The 18,845-nt window shown below is 43.7% G+C and overlaps 1 protein-coding gene across 2 annotated transcripts; it reads right to left on the bottom strand.

The window, feature by feature from the left end:
- Positions 1-21: 21 nt before the first annotated feature.
- Positions 22-18,200, bottom strand: trpv1 (transient receptor potential cation channel, subfamily V, member 1). 2 transcript variants are annotated; one of them, XM_020649949.3, is made up of 17 exons: positions 18,010-18,200; positions 17,541-17,702; positions 14,713-14,940; positions 14,409-14,563; positions 13,147-13,299; positions 11,988-12,125; positions 9,781-10,082; positions 8,972-9,148; positions 8,672-8,830; positions 8,317-8,412; positions 8,148-8,218; positions 7,427-7,592; positions 7,280-7,346; positions 4,880-5,214; positions 4,667-4,788; positions 3,409-3,533; positions 22-1,845 (listed from the first exon to the last, which is right to left on the bottom strand). In XM_020649949.3, exons 3-17 carry the CDS (start codon positions 14,916-14,918, stop codon positions 1,751-1,753), a joined length of 2,367 nt encoding a protein of 788 aa, XP_020505605.1. In that variant the 5' UTR covers positions 14,919-14,940; positions 17,541-17,702; positions 18,010-18,200; the 3' UTR covers positions 22-1,750. The 2 variants fall into 2 exon arrangements, with proteins under 2 accessions (XP_020505605.1, XP_020505607.1); XM_020649951.3 differs by having other exon boundaries at positions 14,713-14,936.
- Between the last annotated feature and the right edge of the window lie 645 nt (positions 18,201-18,845).

Genomic DNA, 18,845 nt, shown 5'->3' with positions numbered 1-18,845 from the left:
TATTCTGCACCCCCCCCCCCCCCCCCCCCCCCCTCCTGTCTGACGGGGATAGTCTTCTGCTGTGAGGTGCATGTGTGAACAACCAGATCAAAAGGATTTCATTTAATCACAACATTTTTGAGGTAAGCTGCATGTGTGAACCCATGACATTTCCAGCAGCCGGTGTGATTATCCTGTATGCTCTGAACAAGCAGCAACCTCAAGTGATGAAAAATAAAGCCAGTGCTGAAGTTTTAAATCCTGCAGTTCCTCGAGTGTCCACTAGAGGCTGGCTGCAGAAGCACAGGAAGTCACATGCACACCCATTCTAAAAAGCCTGTTTTTACAGCAGAGATTAACATGTTTACAGCCTGGTTCAAAAAAACTAAACAGGTCTGATTAGCTCATGTCTCGATCGACACACACTGTACGGGGGGTGAATGTTTTGATGACTCATCCGTTTTGATTTGATGAAGGATAAGAGTTATTCACAATAAGGCGTGACCTGATTGACAGGTGGGCGCAGTGTAACGGTTTGTCGGGAGGCTTAAAACCCGCCTCAGCTCCAGCACTCATCCTGTTGTTAGGTTGACTGAAAGTTAGGCTGAGACAGCATTTCCAGCATGGAGACCGCCCTCGATGGGACTCCAGCGCCCCCTGCAGGAACAGACGGGTGACGTCACTCAGGCTTCAAACATTCATATTTAAAGTGTATGGTTATGAAGCAGATTTCTTTCTGCTCACCAGTTCTTCTCTGTTCTTCAGTTGATACTTTAAATCTTTCCAATTATACTAAGCATTGATATGAAGGTATAAAAACTGTTATATTGTACGACTTTACTTCACCTGCCATCCTGGATATCTTGTAAACATTAAGACTACAGCGTCCTTCTTTAACATCCTGTCCTGCCTCCTGAGTAGCACCCCCCCCCCCCCGTCTGTTTTGACAGTGAAAACGCCACGCTGTTAGTGACATGTGAATAAGAACTTTAAGGCTGTCCTTAAACTTTACAGAAATGTTCCAGAGTGCGTTTGTGTAAGCAGCTTATCAGATTTGTTAATGTACGACAAAGACTTGTGTCGACCGTCCCCAGTCTCCCCTCATATGTAACTGCGACAGGTAATGCCGAAGGTGTTCTTTTCATGCCATTTATTCCAGCTTCCCTGAGATAAATACAAACAGGAAGTAGAGAAGACAAAGCAAGCTGTGACATCTGCGGGACTATCTGGCTGCAGAAGGTTTAGCTCGTCTGGCTGTGATGAAAATGAGACTTGTATAGAGGGCGCCCAGCAGGAGGGGAGGATCAGCAGCTCGGTGATCTGCACTTCTCCACCAAGGATTGTGAGCCGTGCCAGAGGTGCCGGCAGGTGATGGCCTTTGTGCAGACAGGATGTGCTTCCTGCTCAGGTGGTGGCAGGAACAACATGTGCAGAAGCCTTTGGATTGAATGCTTCATGTTTTTTTTAAATGCAGGATTTACCTGGAAATCAAGCAGCTCCTAATTCATCAGCACCTGATTGGATAACTTTTTTTGCACCATAATGTCCGTAAGACAAACAAATATCTGTAATGTTTTCCTGAATTATTGCCTCAAAGACTAAATTAAAAAATCCAGCTGACATTTCTGTTGTAGTCAGTGAGTTAAAAAGGCAGTGTTCACATCTGCCAGTTGCTTTCTCTTTGGGGTTTGAAACTGAAAAACTGTCTTTGAACACCTCGTTGCTGCGGTCAGACTGTCTAAACACCCGATGTGAAACACGCTCCTGTGTTTTAGATGGGTGTGCTGCTCAGAGGGTTCATCTCTGTGCTCTGGTAAGTCCTCCACCGGCGACTGCCATCCGAGAAGAAGCCTCTAAAGCTCCTCCCTGTGGACAAACGAGAACATGTGACATGATCATTTTCTGATCCAGAAAGTTTGAGTTTGTTTATGTGGTGACGTGACCACATTAGTTTTACATAAAGGTGGATTCATTCAAAATAAATCCTTGCAAAGTTAAATCCCTTTTTTGTGTCTCTGTCCCTGTCAGTCATTTTTCTGTGTGTTGTTGTTTTTAGTTTGCAGTCAGCCTGGTCATGTGACCTGAGGATACTAGACAGACACAGGTGTGTAGGGGGTGTGGCCTTGGGGAGAACAAAGGAAGGCGGAGAAATGTTTGTTGGGGGGGTTTTGTTTGTTGGTAAAGAGGGGAGAGGAGCCCTACTGGACGGCTGTTTTGGAGGGAGAAATAGAAATATACGCTCCTTTTTATGGGGTTTCCTCCTCCACACGAGGAGGAGCAGGAACACTGAGTTTCAGTCAAAAGGACTCTGAAGAACGGACTTTAATTACTCTATTCCAGGACCTGTGAGTTCGATCACTTTGGAAATCCATTTTTTCCCTTTTTGTGGTTTTTTTTTGCAATGTGTTGCTTTTGATATTTTTTGCCTGGATTATAAAGTTTTTGAGTTTCTGAAACCCTTCCTTTGGATCTTTGTGGACTTAAAGGTCACATATTCTCCTCCTCTTCAACCAGTTTAAATAAGTCTTAGAGCTCCTCAAAACATGTGTGTGAAGTGTCTTGAATTCACTCTGATCCTGTATTTGATCATGTCTATAAACCCCTCTATTTCAGCCCTGCTCAGAACAGACTGTTTCTGTGTCTGTAGCTTCAAATGTAAATGAGCTGTGTCTGACCACGCCCCCTCTCTGGAAGGACTCGGTTGCCTCAGGCTTTCTCGCTCCATGTCCTATTGTTTACGGTGAGAAGGCAGACTCAGAGGATGGACTTTTCTCATCATAGGGGGGTTTGTAGACAGACTAGGGACACATATTAGTGGTAGAGAAACATGGTGAAGTGGATTTTGAACAATGGGTGACCTTTAACAGGACACTTTCCATGATCTGAACTGAAACATTAACACTGTTTTATTTCAGTTACATGTTTCTTGGTTAATATATATGATGAAATTGGCGGATGGCTGTGATCTGTAACGCCTACCAGAGGGGAGGAGTTTGAACAGTTTGTGTACCGGGTGTGAAGAGTCTGCATTAAGGCCTGTTTCCTGACCCTGAACCGGTATAAGTCCTGGATGGGGGGCAGGTTGGCACCAATAATTTTTTCTGCAGTCCTGATTGTCCGTTGCAGCATGTGTCTGTCCAGTTTGGTTTAAGTTCCTAATCAGGTTTTATGAGTACATTTCAGCAGATTAGATCTAAATATTGTGACTACGTTGGGGGCGCTGGTAGCCTAGTGGTCCCCTATGTACAGAGGCTGTGGTCCTCCAGGCGGGGTGGCCCAGGTTTGAGTCCGACCTGTGTCCCTCCCCTCTCTCTCCCTCCCTGATTTCTGTCTCTTTCCACTGTCCTGTCGCTGAATAAAGCTCCAAAATAAAAGTCTATAAATATTATAACTAAGCTTTAAAGTTAAGCTGTTATCATGTTTCGTCACCTCTGTGCGCTCTGTGCGCTCTGTGCGAGGTATCCGAGGCCGGCTGCTGGGCCTGATCCCAGCCAGGCTCCTCATTGATTATGCCCAGGTTGATGTTCCATTTGTTCCAGTTGACTTCCTCCACTCTGTGAAGACGAGAGGACACATGCTCCAATTACTGTCTGTGTGTGACGCATCACTCCGCTGTCAGAGGAGGTGCGTTAGTGAAGAACACAGAACAGCGGCTTCAATCGATGCTGCTTGTTCAGCTACAACTTCTGTGACAACCTTCAGACCTGAATCTTTCTCGCTGCCCTTTTTAAAAGTGTTCACTACACCTTGATTTGCTTCCCAGCAGAGGATCACTCTGTAGAGTTGAACTGGTGAATTTAGCATGAATTCATGTAGGATCTGACGTTATTTACTGCTGTTTATAAAAGAGCAACAGGAATATCAGCCCTGTGAATCATTTCAATGTCTCATACTTAACCTGCCTGGGTTAAAGAACATTTAAAGCAGTCATAACTAATGAAAGGGTCAGGCAATCTACTTAATGTTAATACATTTAATGGAGCAGTCTGTAAGATGTGAGTGAAATGATAGTGCCTTACTATCTGATCAGACATTAAGGAAACATGCTATGTTGAAGTGCTGGCTTCTCTGACAACAATGCAGCAGCCAGTATGTCCTCCTTCTAACTTTAGATTCTGGTCCTGAATGCTCTGGATTTGTTTGGACCAAAGAAGGTAGGCCGTTTTAAGGCCGTTTTAGATGCCCCTCGGTTTGACAGATATGAGAGCAGTTATCAGGTCAACAGGTGTTGCAGCGATGGAAGCAGTCAAGAGAAGTGGTTCAGATAGAAGTGATTGTACCCAACCTAAAAAGCCTCTGCATGTTTCTAATAAGCTCCACGAGCAGAAACGTGCTCAAACTAGGATCAATATTGGAGATGATTTTGAAAAGTGGAGAGAGGTTAGAACACAGAAAGGTTTACAGACTGATGCAGAGCTGGATAAACACTGAAGCTTCAGTGTCATGGCAAATTTGGCCCAATTATCCTGTCATCTGAGCCAGGCTTACGTAGCCGATCAACAGGAATCTGCATTACTAAAAAAGTTCATCGGATACATTTATAAAATTTGAAAAACAGTAACAGAGAACTTAAACATCTTTTGAGCTCCGCACACTTAACTTGTTAGCTTAAGAGAGCGGCTGCCCTGTCAATACTTCTAAAAAAAAGTGGGGCATTGCTTATTGTCCCCAAACAAAAGAAGCAAACCTGAAACACCTCCGACAGCCATCTTCAATATTCTTTCCTAGGTTTATATCCACCCCGCAGCGAAGCCACTTCCTCATGCACCGAGGCAGCCTCTTCTCCATGTCCAGGATGGTAATTGCCCTCTGAGGAGCAATCACACCGTGTCATCAAACCACAGCTGCAACAAAAACAGAAAATCAGCCCTACACAGTCACTCCCTCTTGGACACCTCACCTGCAGCTTCCAGATGCTGTCGCTCTCCATGGTGGTCTTCTCCACGGTGCGGTTCATGAGGGCGATGAGCATGTTGAGCAGCAGGATGTAAGTGAGGATGATGTAGGCGATAAGGAGTATGTAGAAGACCTCTATGTACTGGTAGTCCTGGGTGAACTCCATGTCGCCCATGCCGATGGTGAACTTGAAGAGCTGCAGCGTGGTGTAGGAGATGCTTGCAAAGGTCGGTTTCAGGCAGAGCTCGTTGTCGTCAAGGGGACCATAGAGACGCCCTCTTCCCGGAGCTACAGTGGTTGTGTTTTTCTCTTCAGGCTTTATGAGCAGGGTGACCACCGCTGTGACAGAGATAGGAAGCAGATTACATCCAGTACACCTGAGGTACTTTGAAATGGGGTAGTACACATGAAACTTCAGCAATACACATATATGAAAAGGGTTTGTAGAACTTTAACGAACTTTAACCTCTTCAAAAAAGTCCCACACAAAAAGAAGTGACATCTCTTTAAAGCAACAATAGGAATTCCTTTTGGTGCACACTGGAGCCCACTGATGGAGTGTAACTGCACTGTCCTGAGACACACATCGTGCTGTCAACTCCTCCTCCTCTTCAACAACATGCATCAGCTAAAGAACCTTGTTTACTCTGCTAGCGTCTACAGCCTGTTGTTAGCTAACTGTTAGCATTTGGAGTATGTGTCTGTGTATGTACCTGTTACCATGACGACTATAGGCCATGGTGAAATGTCTACATTGGAGAGGCTCATTTATTACATGCTGGTTGAGATAGGTTTGTAAGGTTCTAAACTTATAAAGCTAACTTGAAGATGGACGAGGAGAGAGATGACTTTTTGGTGTCAGATGGATTTATTGATTTATTCGGATCGAACCTGAGACATAACTCGGGTTAGACGACTTTCAATCAGAGTAATGCGAATGCTGAACTATTCTTTATATGTTACATTAATGCCCACTGGACTTAAAATGTATTTTCTTACATACACTCTGTGAGTAGGTAACATACACTGTAAGATTTTTTTTTCTCATAGTCCACTACACAGCTCACATTGCACCTTTTGTACATTTTGTGTCTTTTATTTTTATGTTTTATATTTTACATCTTTAAATTCTATTTGATATATTGTAATAGCTTCTTATACTGTATTATTTAAGTTGTTACTAGTTCTGCGTTATTTCCTTGTTAATTGTTTAGCACCAATACACCAAATTCCTTGTATGTGTAAATGTACTTGGCAATAAAACCCGATTCTGATTTTGATTCTGATTCTGATTTCTGTAGCCGCTAAAGCTGCTAAACATGAGAAAACGATGACACCGCTAACGTTACGTCTCAATCTGTTCTGAGTAATATATGCAGGGATGTACACTCTGCTTCTCGCTCTCTCACTCTCTCTTCTTCTCCTCATCTGTCTCCGTCCTCTTCCTCTTAGCCTCAGTCGTCGTATCAAACAGTACAGAGCCAGAGCTAACTGGCTGCTTTGTAGCTGAAGGCTGCTTTGTGAACTAGCACTGTAAAGACGTACGCACTTTTAATGATATGACTTCGCTGACAAAGTTACATAGTGCTGAAAACAGGAGACCTGGGAGCTCTGTGGACATGTGAGATACACCATTCTCCCTGTTGAAAGTCATTGTTCTGTCAAATAGACCTCTGTATCTACTATTTTAAGGTTGAATGGTTACGTATTGTTGCTTTAAAGAGGACATATTATCCCCCTTTTCCACCTTTTCAAACAGTCCCCTGTGGTCTAAATGAAACATCTGTGCTGTGCTTTGGTCAAAATATAACATGAATCAAGCACCAGAGGAGGTTTGTGACCCTGTATAAACCAGCTCTCTCAGAACGCTCCGTTTTGGTGTGTGTGTCTCTTTAAATGCAATGAGCCCCCCTGAGTTTTCCCTGTAGACATCACTCCTCTTTAGCAAGACTAAAAATGGCGGACCTGCACAAAAGTTTTGTTCTAGGCTGGGGGTGGAGTCCATGGGTGGAGATACCAGGGGAGGGGAGGGGATTTTTTTTTACCAGATTCCCACTGTGACATCACAAGGAGAGCAAATTAGAACCGTAGCATTTTTCTCTGTGTTGTAAGACTTATTCAGACCACAAACAAAGGACTTGATGGACTTCATATTTTGTGGGCTGGTAGACACTCAGGTTACCCAAATAAATGTTAAAAAACACTGTGCAAGTGGATTTTTCATAATATGTACTTTAAATGTATGCTTTGTTAAGTTGTGCCAACCTCGTTCACAAAGGTACAAAGCTCTGCTTCTGTGTCGGTAATCCCAAGAACTTTTTCTGACAGGGCCGTGCAAATGTTCAAATAAAATTCTACACGTTGTACCTTTAAAGAGAGTATCAGGTGTTTTTTGAATGACTACCTGCTGAGAACCCAAAGAGGAAGACGGCGTAGACGAAGAGGAAGCGCATGATGTCACTGAGGATCATCTACAAGAAAGAAATGAGACAAAAGGATTCAGGGATCAGACGTTCACCATGGAGCAGAGTGACCTGTGAGGACCGTCTACCTTCTGTATCATGATGCTGTAGACGCCCATGTGTTTATCGCCTCGGGAGAAGTAGAGCAGATTGACCCAGCTGAGAGCGAGACACAGCACCAGGAAGCCCAGGTACTCCGGCCGCTTGGACAGGTACAGACCGGAGGCGACCAGGAAGAGGGCCCCCTGCACCAGACTACAAACAGAGAAGCCTCTGAGATCCTGTGGAGCTTCAGGATTATAAATGATGACTAACACACAGCCGCAGCAGATAGCTACATTATGAAGTCTGCTAGTTTGACGAGATGACACTTGTCTTGTTTTTATGTCGGTTTAAGTGTTCGGCAGTGGCGGCTGGTCAACAGAAGGCGCTAGCGTGCCACCCAACCACTCCCCACAAGGAGAATGACAGATCTTCACTGAATAGAGCGCTGAAGTAACGAGTCCTAGAACCCAGAAAATTTATTAGCATTTTAGCACCTCAGGTTTTATCGTCTTGAAGTCTACGGGATTTTTGAACATAAAGTATATCTACATGAGCTGTCTGAGAGTTTGTTAAAGTGAAATGAGACATTCAAAGATGCAGCAGTGTCCTTCTTTTACATCACTGAGACTACAGGGAGACACTGAGGAGGATTATCTACGGGGAGCCTGAAGGGACAAAAGGCCCGCGATCCATTCGATGGGGAAAAAAACATGATGCGATTAACGCTGACAGCCCTACAGTTCACAAATTAGCATCAATACTTACAACAGAATCTCATAATAGCCATCAACCAGCAATGATTGCATCTTCGGCCGTTTCATCCACATGTCCATGATCTAGAGATTGAAAACATCATTAAAACAGCTGATGATATTAGAACACAGTTTGCATTAGGTTGCCATATTAGCGTCTGGACTTTGAATTTTTCACTCACCCCAGTGATAAAAAAATAGCAGTTTGACAAAGCTGTCACGAGTTGGCCTGAAACGTACAGGTAACCCATTGTGTTGTATTCAATGCGAAATGGCAGCTGTGGAACGGAGAAGAAACACAAGACACATAACATTGTGTAGCGGACTCTGTTGCTACTTCCACGTTGTTCTTTTAGCGTCATGTCATCCACATGAGACCCCCCGCCCCCCCTCCCGTCTGACAGGGATAGTCTCTGCTGTGAGGTGCATGTGTGAACAACCAGATCAGGAGGATTTCAGGGGCGGTCCTCCTGACATATTTATACCTTTTCAGGAGTGCATGTGTGAAAACGGCTTCTGTGTGATCGGCTATCTCACCTCCTTATCCGACTTCTTATTGTAGGCCACCAGAGTGAAAATGATCAGGTACAGTAGGTAGAACAGGAAGTTGAAAAAAAACATTCCACCTGCAAACTTCTTCCACTTTGACTCCATCAGCCGGCTCAGAGGCTCCGTCTGAAGCATCTCATGACGGTTCTGAGAGAAGACAGGACGACTTTAGGGATTAAACTCAACTACAGTGATGAAGTCATGCAGCTTGGATCCAGTTTGTTCTGATAATGGTCATGAGTACAGAATAATAAAAGCTGCTGCTGTGACTGGAGTCAAAATGCTCACGGGAATGCCATTGCCGTAGACGAGTATCTCCACCACTGAGTTGTCCTCGTACGAGTCCACAGAGGCAAGGTCATACAGCGAGGAGGTGACAGGCCCGTAAACCCACTGTGTGAACTTCCTGGACAAATGTTTGGTGTGACTCTCATCGAATTCCCTTTTTAGGATGTGTGAAAAAATCTGCAGACAAACAAGAGGAAAGAAAAATATTTAGTGTTTATTTAGATACATTTATTTTATCAAGCGTGACATTGTAGACGTGTTTGTGACTCAATGCCAGCTAGCAGGACTGAAGACCTCAAGCGGCAACCTCCAGTGCGGTAATCCTCAAGTGCAAAAAGAACTGCAGTTCCTCGAGTGTCCACTACAGGCTGGCTGCAGAAGCCCTGAAAGTCACATACACACCCATTCAAACAGGTCTGAATAGCTCATGTCTTGATTGGCACACACTGTGCAGCTCTAAAGGCCTCTGCAAACTGAATCTGTTTTTTTCATTAAGAAAAAATATAATCTCACGTTGTTAATCATGTTTGCACACTGATTCCGAAACTATCATCTGTCTTCATTTTTTCCGGAGCAGGTTTGATTTTTTTTGCCAAGCAGCATTCTCTGTTGTTAAAAAATGACGCCAATGTATAAGTGTAAAATCCTGCAGTTCCTCGAGTGTCCTCTAGAAGCAGGCTGCAGAAGCCCCGAAAGTCACATACACACCCATTCAAAAAAGCCTGTTTTTACAGCAGAGATTAACATGTTTACAGCATGGTTAAAAAAAACAAATAGGTCTGATTAGCTCATGTCCCGCAGGTGTTTACCCCGATCTTTCCCGTCTTGGCAGCCAGTTTGAGAGGTGTCAGCCCCTTGTTGTTCTTGATGTTCTCCAGCTTTAGTTTGGGGTACAGGCTGGCAGCAGTCTTGAGGATGAAGTCATACATGTTGATGATGAACTCTGTGTTTTCTTTGTAGTTCTCAGCCGCCACCACCACCAGGGCGTGCAGCACTGTGTTCCCATGAGAGTCCTTCACCTCAGGCTTCACTCGCTTGTACTCGTTCAGCATGAGGAAGTTGACCAAGTCTGGCTGGTTGGTGCAGGCTGCCAGAGACAGAGGCAGCTCACCTGAGGACAGACCATAAAGAAGACGTGTTTTTTTGTGTGTCTACATTTAATCAAAGTACACGTGTGATCCTTCACAGCAGAGCTCTGACTGACTGCTGCCAGACAATTCATGGTCCCAATAAAGTCCCTCTCTTCTGTCTTATATTTGTTTTCTACCGCTGATGTTTCAGAGACTAGAACTGAGGCAGAAGAAATGCCCACACACTTGCTCGAATGCCACAAATAGTTTTTATCCCATCACAATCAGAGCGTTTCGACCAGAGGTCTTCTTCAGGTGATCCTTCTTGAGTGCCTAAAGGAGACTGGTTGAACCGTTGTAATGAAAGAAAATGTTTTTGTGGCAATTGAGCAAGTGTGCAGACATATCTTCTTCCTCAGCCTACTGTTTTTGCACCGCCCTGCACCTACATAAAGTGCGTTTAATGACCCCCTTGTTGAACGGTGCTGATCCAATGTGCATGGATTAATATTAAATCACACCTGGGAAGGGCCCATATACTGTCCCTTCAAGAGGCCCAGACATTTACTGTATGTGGGCTGGAACAAACTTGTTCAAAGCCAATCCTCAAGTCCAGTGTGTGACAAAGGAGGAATTCTGTTTGTCTTCTCAGAACACCGAATTAGCAAAACCCTCTCACATTATACCCTCGAATTATTGGTTCTGTTTGCATGATTATGACACAATGAAGGAGAAAAGCGTTGCCATTTTGCATGGAGGCTTAGAGGACATAAAGATCTTAGGAAAGTGGCGTTGACCACTGAACACTCTGTGGAGCTTCAGCACAGGCATTTTAATTTCCCATCTCTTCAAAGCGTCGCATGTTTAGGCTACATCACCTGACAACCACAGATAAACAGAGATATGAAGATAACCTGCAAGCCCGCTCAGATGACTCTCGTTTGCATTTGTTTGAAATATTTATCACAGCAGCAGAACACAGTCTGTGTTTGGCGTTTAGGCTCCGACCTCAGCACTCCTCGCTGTTTTATTTTACATGCAGAAATATGAGAAGTGATGATATAATATCTTAAACTCCCCAGTCAGAGCCTGCAGGTGGATGGTGCCTGGGGTGGTGGTGGGTCTGAGCGTGAGTGCAGTACTGGTGCAGGACCAGAAATCCTGCAGCTCAAATAAACAGCGTCTTTGCATTGTGTGGTTTCAAGCCCCAGCAGGTTCATAAAGACTTTCCTGACTCTTGCATCTGAACAAGATCCTCCTCCCCGTTTGAGGAAACCTTTGCACACATGCAGTATCACACATCAACACATGGGGGCGGTGTTGTCTTCAACATTATAGCCTTGGCTTATCAGCGTTTCTGATATGAATGTTTTGGCCCATTAACGCAGATTGCTGGGAACATTTGAGTCTTTGTTTTTAAAATAGATTTTATGTTTTTTTCATCAAGTAGTAGAAGATACTTGTGAGAAGTCAATTTAATCACTCAAAAGAAAAATGACATGTTTTGAAATTACCAGCTTAGAAAATAATGCTTCTGGTTACTTGTTCCCTCTTAAAGTTCAGGAATTAAGATGCCGGCGCACACAGACGCTGCGGCTCGGAGCTCTCCCACAAGATGCCACTTTCACTTGTGAAGACCCAGCAGCGACCCTCTCCCTCCTTTACACACTGACTCTCAACCTGTCTGTGCAATATTCCATCAGTATCAGCTCAGCACCTGTCACTTTATATACCTTTATTGTCAACATTTCTTGTTTAGAATAATTTGTATATTCTGTATATTGGCTGGTTAGTATGTTTTCTATATTTATCTACTTCTATCAGGCAACATCTATACAGTTTTGCTCCAACAGTATTTAGTTGTATTTGCACAGTGACAATAAAGATATTTCATCTCATGCTAACATGCAGGTTCCTCACCAACAGCAGCAGCAGCAAGAACTCACCGAAGTAGAAGTTGGGTCCATCGTGAGGTTGGAAGAATGTCCCGCAAGCTTTGGTGTGGACGTCTGCTCCTTTACTGACCAGCAGCTTCACATAGGAGAGACTCCGCCTCTCGATGGCTATATGCAGAGCTGTCTGACCTGTCACAGTCACAAAGAGTAAACATTAAGCACCTTGTTAACAAAGTGCTTTGACAGAAGGCCTGGTCCGAGAACAAAATGACTTCGAGTGCATCTGAAATGAAAGGGGGTGCAGCAACTACAGGGACCGGCAACATCAATGAAAGAATAGCGTAGGTGTTATGGGTCTGCATGTGCTCCCCAGGGAACAGACCGGTCACGTGCACCTGTCATGACCATCACAGTCACTGTTGTTTTATTAAAGCCTTGATTACTTATTGAAAAAAATAAACTACAGTTATTATTTTGTGTTCATTCAATTGAGGGTGCAGAAATTTAAAAGGAGGGTGCAGTGCATCCTTTTGCGCCCTCGTAGAATCAGGCCTGTTTTAGATCAAAGCAGAAGAACCCAAACACAGAGTCGAGGTGCCATGACGGGGAAAGCGTGGTCATCTATAGTTCTAAACCTCGACTTTAGAACGACCAGGAGGCCCCCACCGGAAGATCTGAGACTGTGGGGTCAAACCACGGTGTCAATGGTTCAGTGATGTAGCTTTGAGCCAGACCCATATGGGATTTAAAACATGACAAGTAAAGTTTTAAAACCATTTCTTAAACTAACAGGAAAGAGAAGCTAAAATCGGGGCGATGGGTTCAATAGGGCAACTGGGCAATTGCCCAGGGGCCTGAGATCTGCAGAGGGCCCAGGGCACTAAGTGCATCGGCAAAACATCAGGTTAGATCTCGCTCCAGCCTCCCCACTTGTGACACAGCAGCTTTTTTACACAGTGCCACTGCAAGCCGTCATACCCCTTCTCTGATTCTGTGGTAGTGGGGGCTATGGTGTCAGTGGGTTTGGTAAGTGACAGATTTCCGGAGGGGCACGTCTTTGTGTTACTTGTGTTGTAAGAAAACCAAACTGCTGCATTCTGAACCAGCTGGAGGCGGGAGAGTGAGTGTCACATGAGTAATGTAATAAAACAGTCATAGTTGTTGTTGAAGTTTATTCACACAGCCGCTCTGCCTCACACACACAGTTTACCTTTGTAGTAGTTGTTGGTGTAGGCTGCATTCACAAACTTCTCAACATCCCCTATCTTCTCTGACACCTCGATCATCAGCTCCACCGTCTCGTTCTTGCCATCTCTAAGGTGCAGCAGGGCCTTCATCAGGGCGGTTTTCCCATAGGACTGATCTGCAGGTGTGACCACACATTCAGGATGGTGACAAAAGTACAGTTCACACATTCTTTACTCGAGTAGCAGAAAATACCTGTGAGAGCGCCGATTGGACTCTAACTGAAGTCAAAGTGTTAAAATGTAAGGCTTTGAAGGAGGAGTCTTATTTTTTAATTCAGTGGCTGTTGAAAACTCTGGATGGCAAGATGGAAAGTGAGCACCAGAAATCGATGTCCACCCTCATACACTCACTGGTTTAGATGTGCGTTTGGTTGTGTGAGTTATCGGTTACGAAGAAGAAGAATGGAGTTTACACATTTTGAAGAAGGATGCCTCTGTGCAAGTTAACGGTTATGTAACCGGCATTTTTCAGAAGATTACAACGTTAAAGGGGCAATATGTAACTCTGACTCCTAGTGTTTAAAATGGGTACTGCAGTCCAGATTCTAAACATTGGAGAGAGCTGTCTCCCCTCCCCCCCCTTCTCTAGAGTCCATGCTCCACCACAGGTTGCCATGTGGTGGATACTGAAGCTTCAGTGTTTATCCAGCTCTGCATCAGTCTGTAAACCTTTCTGTGTTCTAACCTCTCTCCATTTTTCAAAAGCATCTCCAATATTGATCCTAGTTTGAGCACGTTTCTGCTCGTGGAGCTTATTAGAAACATGCAGAGGCTTTTTAGGTCGGGTACAATCACTTCTCTTGCCCGCTTCCATCGCTGCAACACCTGTTGGTTTGACCTGATAACTGCTCTCATATCTGACAAACCGAGGGGCGTCCAAAACAGCCGTGTGGGGGTGCCTTAAAAGCGCCTAGCTTCTCTGGTCCAAACAAATCCAGAGCATTCAGGACCAGAATCTAAAGTTAGAAGGAGGACATACTGGCTGCTGCATTGTTGTCAGAGAAGCCAGCACTTCAACATAGCATGTTTCCTTAAAGTCTGATCATATAGTAAGATCACTTCATCATTTCACTCACTACACATCTTACTGATTGGACCTTTAATACCAGGTGTACATAGTGCCTGAGGTGTTTAGTCTAACCTATATAACCTCTTCGCTGTGTGTGTGTGTGTGTGTGTTTGTGTATGTGTGTGTGTGTTGCATTCTGGGAGGAGTCAAACTCACACAATGAGTCGGAGAGTTTCATCATCTTCTGGTGCAGGTAGAGGTGCAGGCCGTCCAGCCGGCTGACGTCTCTGCTAGCTGCGGCTTCAAACAGTCTCTCTCTGGTAAACCTCTCAACCTCCTCCCCGCTGCTGTTGCCCTCTCCTGTATCCACTCTGTGAACAGAAACAGACTCGAGGGTCAGAAAGGTCAATCACCTTCACCCTCCACATAGATCTCCACCGTGTGGTTTGATATCATACAGACACAGCGCTGTAATGAGCAATAAAAACAGCAGAAATCATTTGCGCCTGGAGCAACTCACAAGCCAGAGCCGATTTTGAATCTGAGTTGAGGTCTGGTCTTCTCCATTTCCTCCTGGTAATCAGTGTCCATGGGAGCCTTAGGCGATTTCGGGCCAAATATGGAAGAGGCGCCTCCATCTTTCCTCTCTGCTTTGTCCCGCTCGTACTCCTCAGCCGTCCTGTTGTCTGTCTCCAGCTCAAAGGAAAACATGTCCGACTTCTTCATCTCGTCCTCTTTATCAAGCTGTCTGCGTAGAAATACAACTCGTTGTCACACAGCGACCTACACATCCAGTCAAGTTTTTAAATTAGCCCTATGAAACAATTTCAATATTTCATCACGATTAATCGCTAAATTTCTCCAGTTAATTGTGATTAATCGCATTTCTAATCACATGATTGAAATTCTATAATTCCATTATTGTTCACTGATTATTTGGATGTCACTTAAGCGTTTTTAGATCACGCTCATTCTGTGTTGGTTTACAGTATATGCAATGTGAAGCTTCGAGCTAACTAAAGAGCGCTAACATTAGCATGCTAACACAACAATGTGGTGATTGCAGCTGCACGGGTGATTGTAGCTCGAGCCGAGGACAATTGTGTCCGCTGCTTGTTTTAAACTCCTTTATGTGAACACGAGCGTAGGGGGTTGGAGGTGTGTCTCTGGAGGAGAGCAGAAGCTTCAGTATGGAGGAGGTGTGGCCAAACAGCAGTTTGTTTTGGTTTCATGCTGGTGCTCAAGGGCGACATCTACTGGATCAAAAACTTCAGTGAACTATGGAAGCGATTAGTGATCAAAATTCAAATGATAAAGCTGATTTGAAAATTCAAATGAATTAATAGAAATGCTTTTTAATTTTCAGAATATGGGTGTATTATTTGACTCAAAAATAAAATGATGATTAATTTATCTAATGTGAATTTTAGTTTTCAACTTCAAAAATGCACATTCTTTGACTAAATTAAAATGAGGAAGAAAATTACATTTGCTTTATCATTTTCAAAAAATGCCACGCTACATTTGTTGATTTGAGTCAAATGAAAAATCTAATTTTAAAGTGAAAATACAGTAACAGAAACACGTTTTAATTTTCAGATTATAGGTGCATTATTTGACCTATATTTAAAATTAATATTCAGTCATCCGTTTGCATTATACTTTTACTCTTTATGTATGCATATTGTATGACATCATTCAAATGAAAACGAAAAGGTCTTTGGCTTTTCGTTTTCAAACATGCCGTGCTAAAAAGTGATCATAATTCAAACCAACTCGAAAACGAAATGGCAAAGTGGACGGCACAGGAAAGTGACATCAGACTCCAGCTCCCAGGCAGGCGAACGTAATATTTACAGTCTATGAGGCAAGCGGGCAGAACGCGCAGAACGAGCTGTACGATGGGTGGCGGGGTGTGTTTTGTATTGTGTTCCAGGTGTGTGCAGCACAATAGGTCTAGGATGTTTTCCCAAAGTTCGTTTTTACATGTGGAACCGTTAACATTAGCCAGTCACTTAATCGAGTCTGATACTGATTATCAGCCCAGATTAATAAAGAAGTGATGTATGCTGGTAGATTACCCGCAAGTGATTTATAAATAAGTAGCAGCCAATGCCGTTCACATCTAACTGATAGTGAAGGCCAACTAACTTTATCGTACAGGATGCAATGATGAGTGGAAGATTTGTGATAAATCTGAGGGCGGAGTGATAAACTGTGTCTAATGATTTTAGGGTGGAGGCAGAAGTATTAAAGTGGAGGCAGAAGCATTAAAGTGGAGGCAGAAGCATTAAAGTGGAGGCAGAAGCATTAAAGTGCGACTGTGACTTGTTGTGAATGTGGGTCTTTCCAGTACTGAGTCAGTGGTCGTAGGGACTCTTTAACCCCGGGTTCAGAGCCATCTGAAGGTCGTTGGGACGACCAGGAGAATAAACACGTTTAAGCTGCACAACATATTTTCTCTCCTCTTATCTTTGTCAAATTTTGCAACACGAGCTGCTGTGAGATCGTATCAGCTGGGTGGGACGCCTGTTTATCACAGGGGATCACCTCGCAGGCCATAAAGGGCACTGCAGACATATTTTCAGACATGTGATGGTTGCACCCTCAGTGACTAACAAAGACTTGTATTTAGAAGAAGATTTCCATGGCAGCCAAACACACAACTCTTCTCTGCAGAAAAACCCGATCGGTCACACTACAGTTAGTAAGAGGATGAATCAGAATCAGCCAGTCAAATAAATATGAATATTTCTGCAGAGTTCAGAAAAAACAAACTAACGGGTGGTTGGAGAGAAAAGGAACCCAGTGTTTGGTGTCTTCTTGGTGTTCCCTATTTCAGCCTGGAAATGAGGAATCAAGATGCCGCAGTGGAAACACTGATTGCCTCGTGATCATCACGAGAGGAATGAACAGAACAGAAAGAAACAACGAATAAAGAACAAGGAAGTGTGAAGGTCTCATCTTGGGTTTCTGTCTTCACTTCCTCATGTAGAGGTTTCCAGACATGACTTAGAAACATGTAAGTGAATGAAAGATGTATTTTAAATCCTCTGTGTGTGCCGGTGGTCAACATGTCCTGATGTATTATTCATGCTTGTATTGATTGAGAAGGACATACAGGCAGACATGTTTGGATGCAAAATAAATATAACACTGTACAATAATAAATAAAGATGCATTCTTCCCTCTGTTTCCATGGCTGTATGTTCAAATGTATGAAATCATAAAGCACCAAGAAGAGTTGATGCAAAGAGGGAAGAGATTAATTCTCCAACATGTTGGCATCATTTTCCTTCTATCAATAACAAACTAGAATAAAGAGAAAACACATGATGATGTACTCACCAGAATGACGTCCTCCTGTTCTGGATTAGTTTCCTTATTTAAAATAACAAACAACAGAGCAGAGTGTGGAGATGAGCGTCCAGCAGAGATGCTCTTCTGGAGCGGCGTCCTGAGGAGGCGAGATTATCCCGGACAAGCCAGAGGGAGATCAAGTGACCCGCCCTAGAGAATATCAGAGCACATTATGGAGCCTTGAGTGCTTAAAAGGATGCTGGAATGACCATCTGCGTTAACGCCAAGACAGCAAAAAAAAATACCACAAAGGATTCTCCACAGATTAGCAATGAATTATATGACTTTAACACAAATGTGCTCATAATGAGGGCGTCAGAGGCAACGCTCAGAGCACTTACAGCCCAATGAGATTCACCAAACCTGAAGTGAACTGCTGGAGAGCGTGACCTTAAAGAGCACCACCACTTTACAAACATCATGCAGGAGGTATAAAAGCAGATAACTGGAAACTCACCGTTTCACATGCAGCTGTTCTCACACACGAGTGGCTTTCTCGTCTTTGTCTTTAACTCAGTGAGGCGTCTTTTTTTAGTCCATAATGCTGCTGATATACTTCCTGTCTGTCTAAGCTGCTTCTTCTTGGTTTTTATGTAATTGCATGTATGTGTGTGTGTGTTCGGTCCTGTGACTGTGTGGTTGCAGAGTCAACACTGAGCAACATGAGGCGTGATGATTTCATTTCTTAAGATTACTTCCTGCTTTCGCCCTCAGAGCGCACACATGCCTGCAAGGTGGTGACAGGATGTTTATAACGTTTATAACACAATGAGCATCAATCCAGCAACCACTACATCATCATCATAGATTAAATAAAGGCCTGCGGCTTCCCTCCAAAGTTTATTGTCTACATTTTATTCACACACTGTGCTCTCAATTCAAATTTACAATCAGCTGCTAAATCAGTGAAAAGCTCATTTAAATTTTTTTGTGCCTTTAATTGAGAGATAGGACAGTGGATAGATTCAGAAAACAGGGAGAGAGAGAAGGGGGAATGACATGCGGGAAGGGAGCCACAGGTGGGATTCGAACCTGGGCAGCCCGCTTGGAGGAGCAAGGCCTCCATAGGCGCCCCACAGCTCATTTACATTTAAAGCTACAGACACAGAAACAGCCTGTTCTGAGCAGGGCTGAAATAGAGGGGTTTATAGACATGATCAAATACAGGATCAGAGTGGATTTAGAACAAGACACTTCACATACATGTTTTGAGAAGTTCTGATACTTATTTACACTGGTTTAAGAAGAGGAGGAGAATATGTGACCATTAAAGCTTTCTCTAATAATAACTGA

This window comes from Labrus bergylta, chromosome 14, assembly GCF_963930695.1.
Source record: "Labrus bergylta chromosome 14, fLabBer1.1, whole genome shotgun sequence".
NCBI classification, from domain to species: domain Eukaryota; kingdom Metazoa; phylum Chordata; class Actinopteri; order Labriformes; family Labridae; genus Labrus; species Labrus bergylta.
The sequence above is the reverse complement of the archived record's forward strand: the minus strand, read 5'-3'. Positions and strand labels throughout refer to the sequence as shown.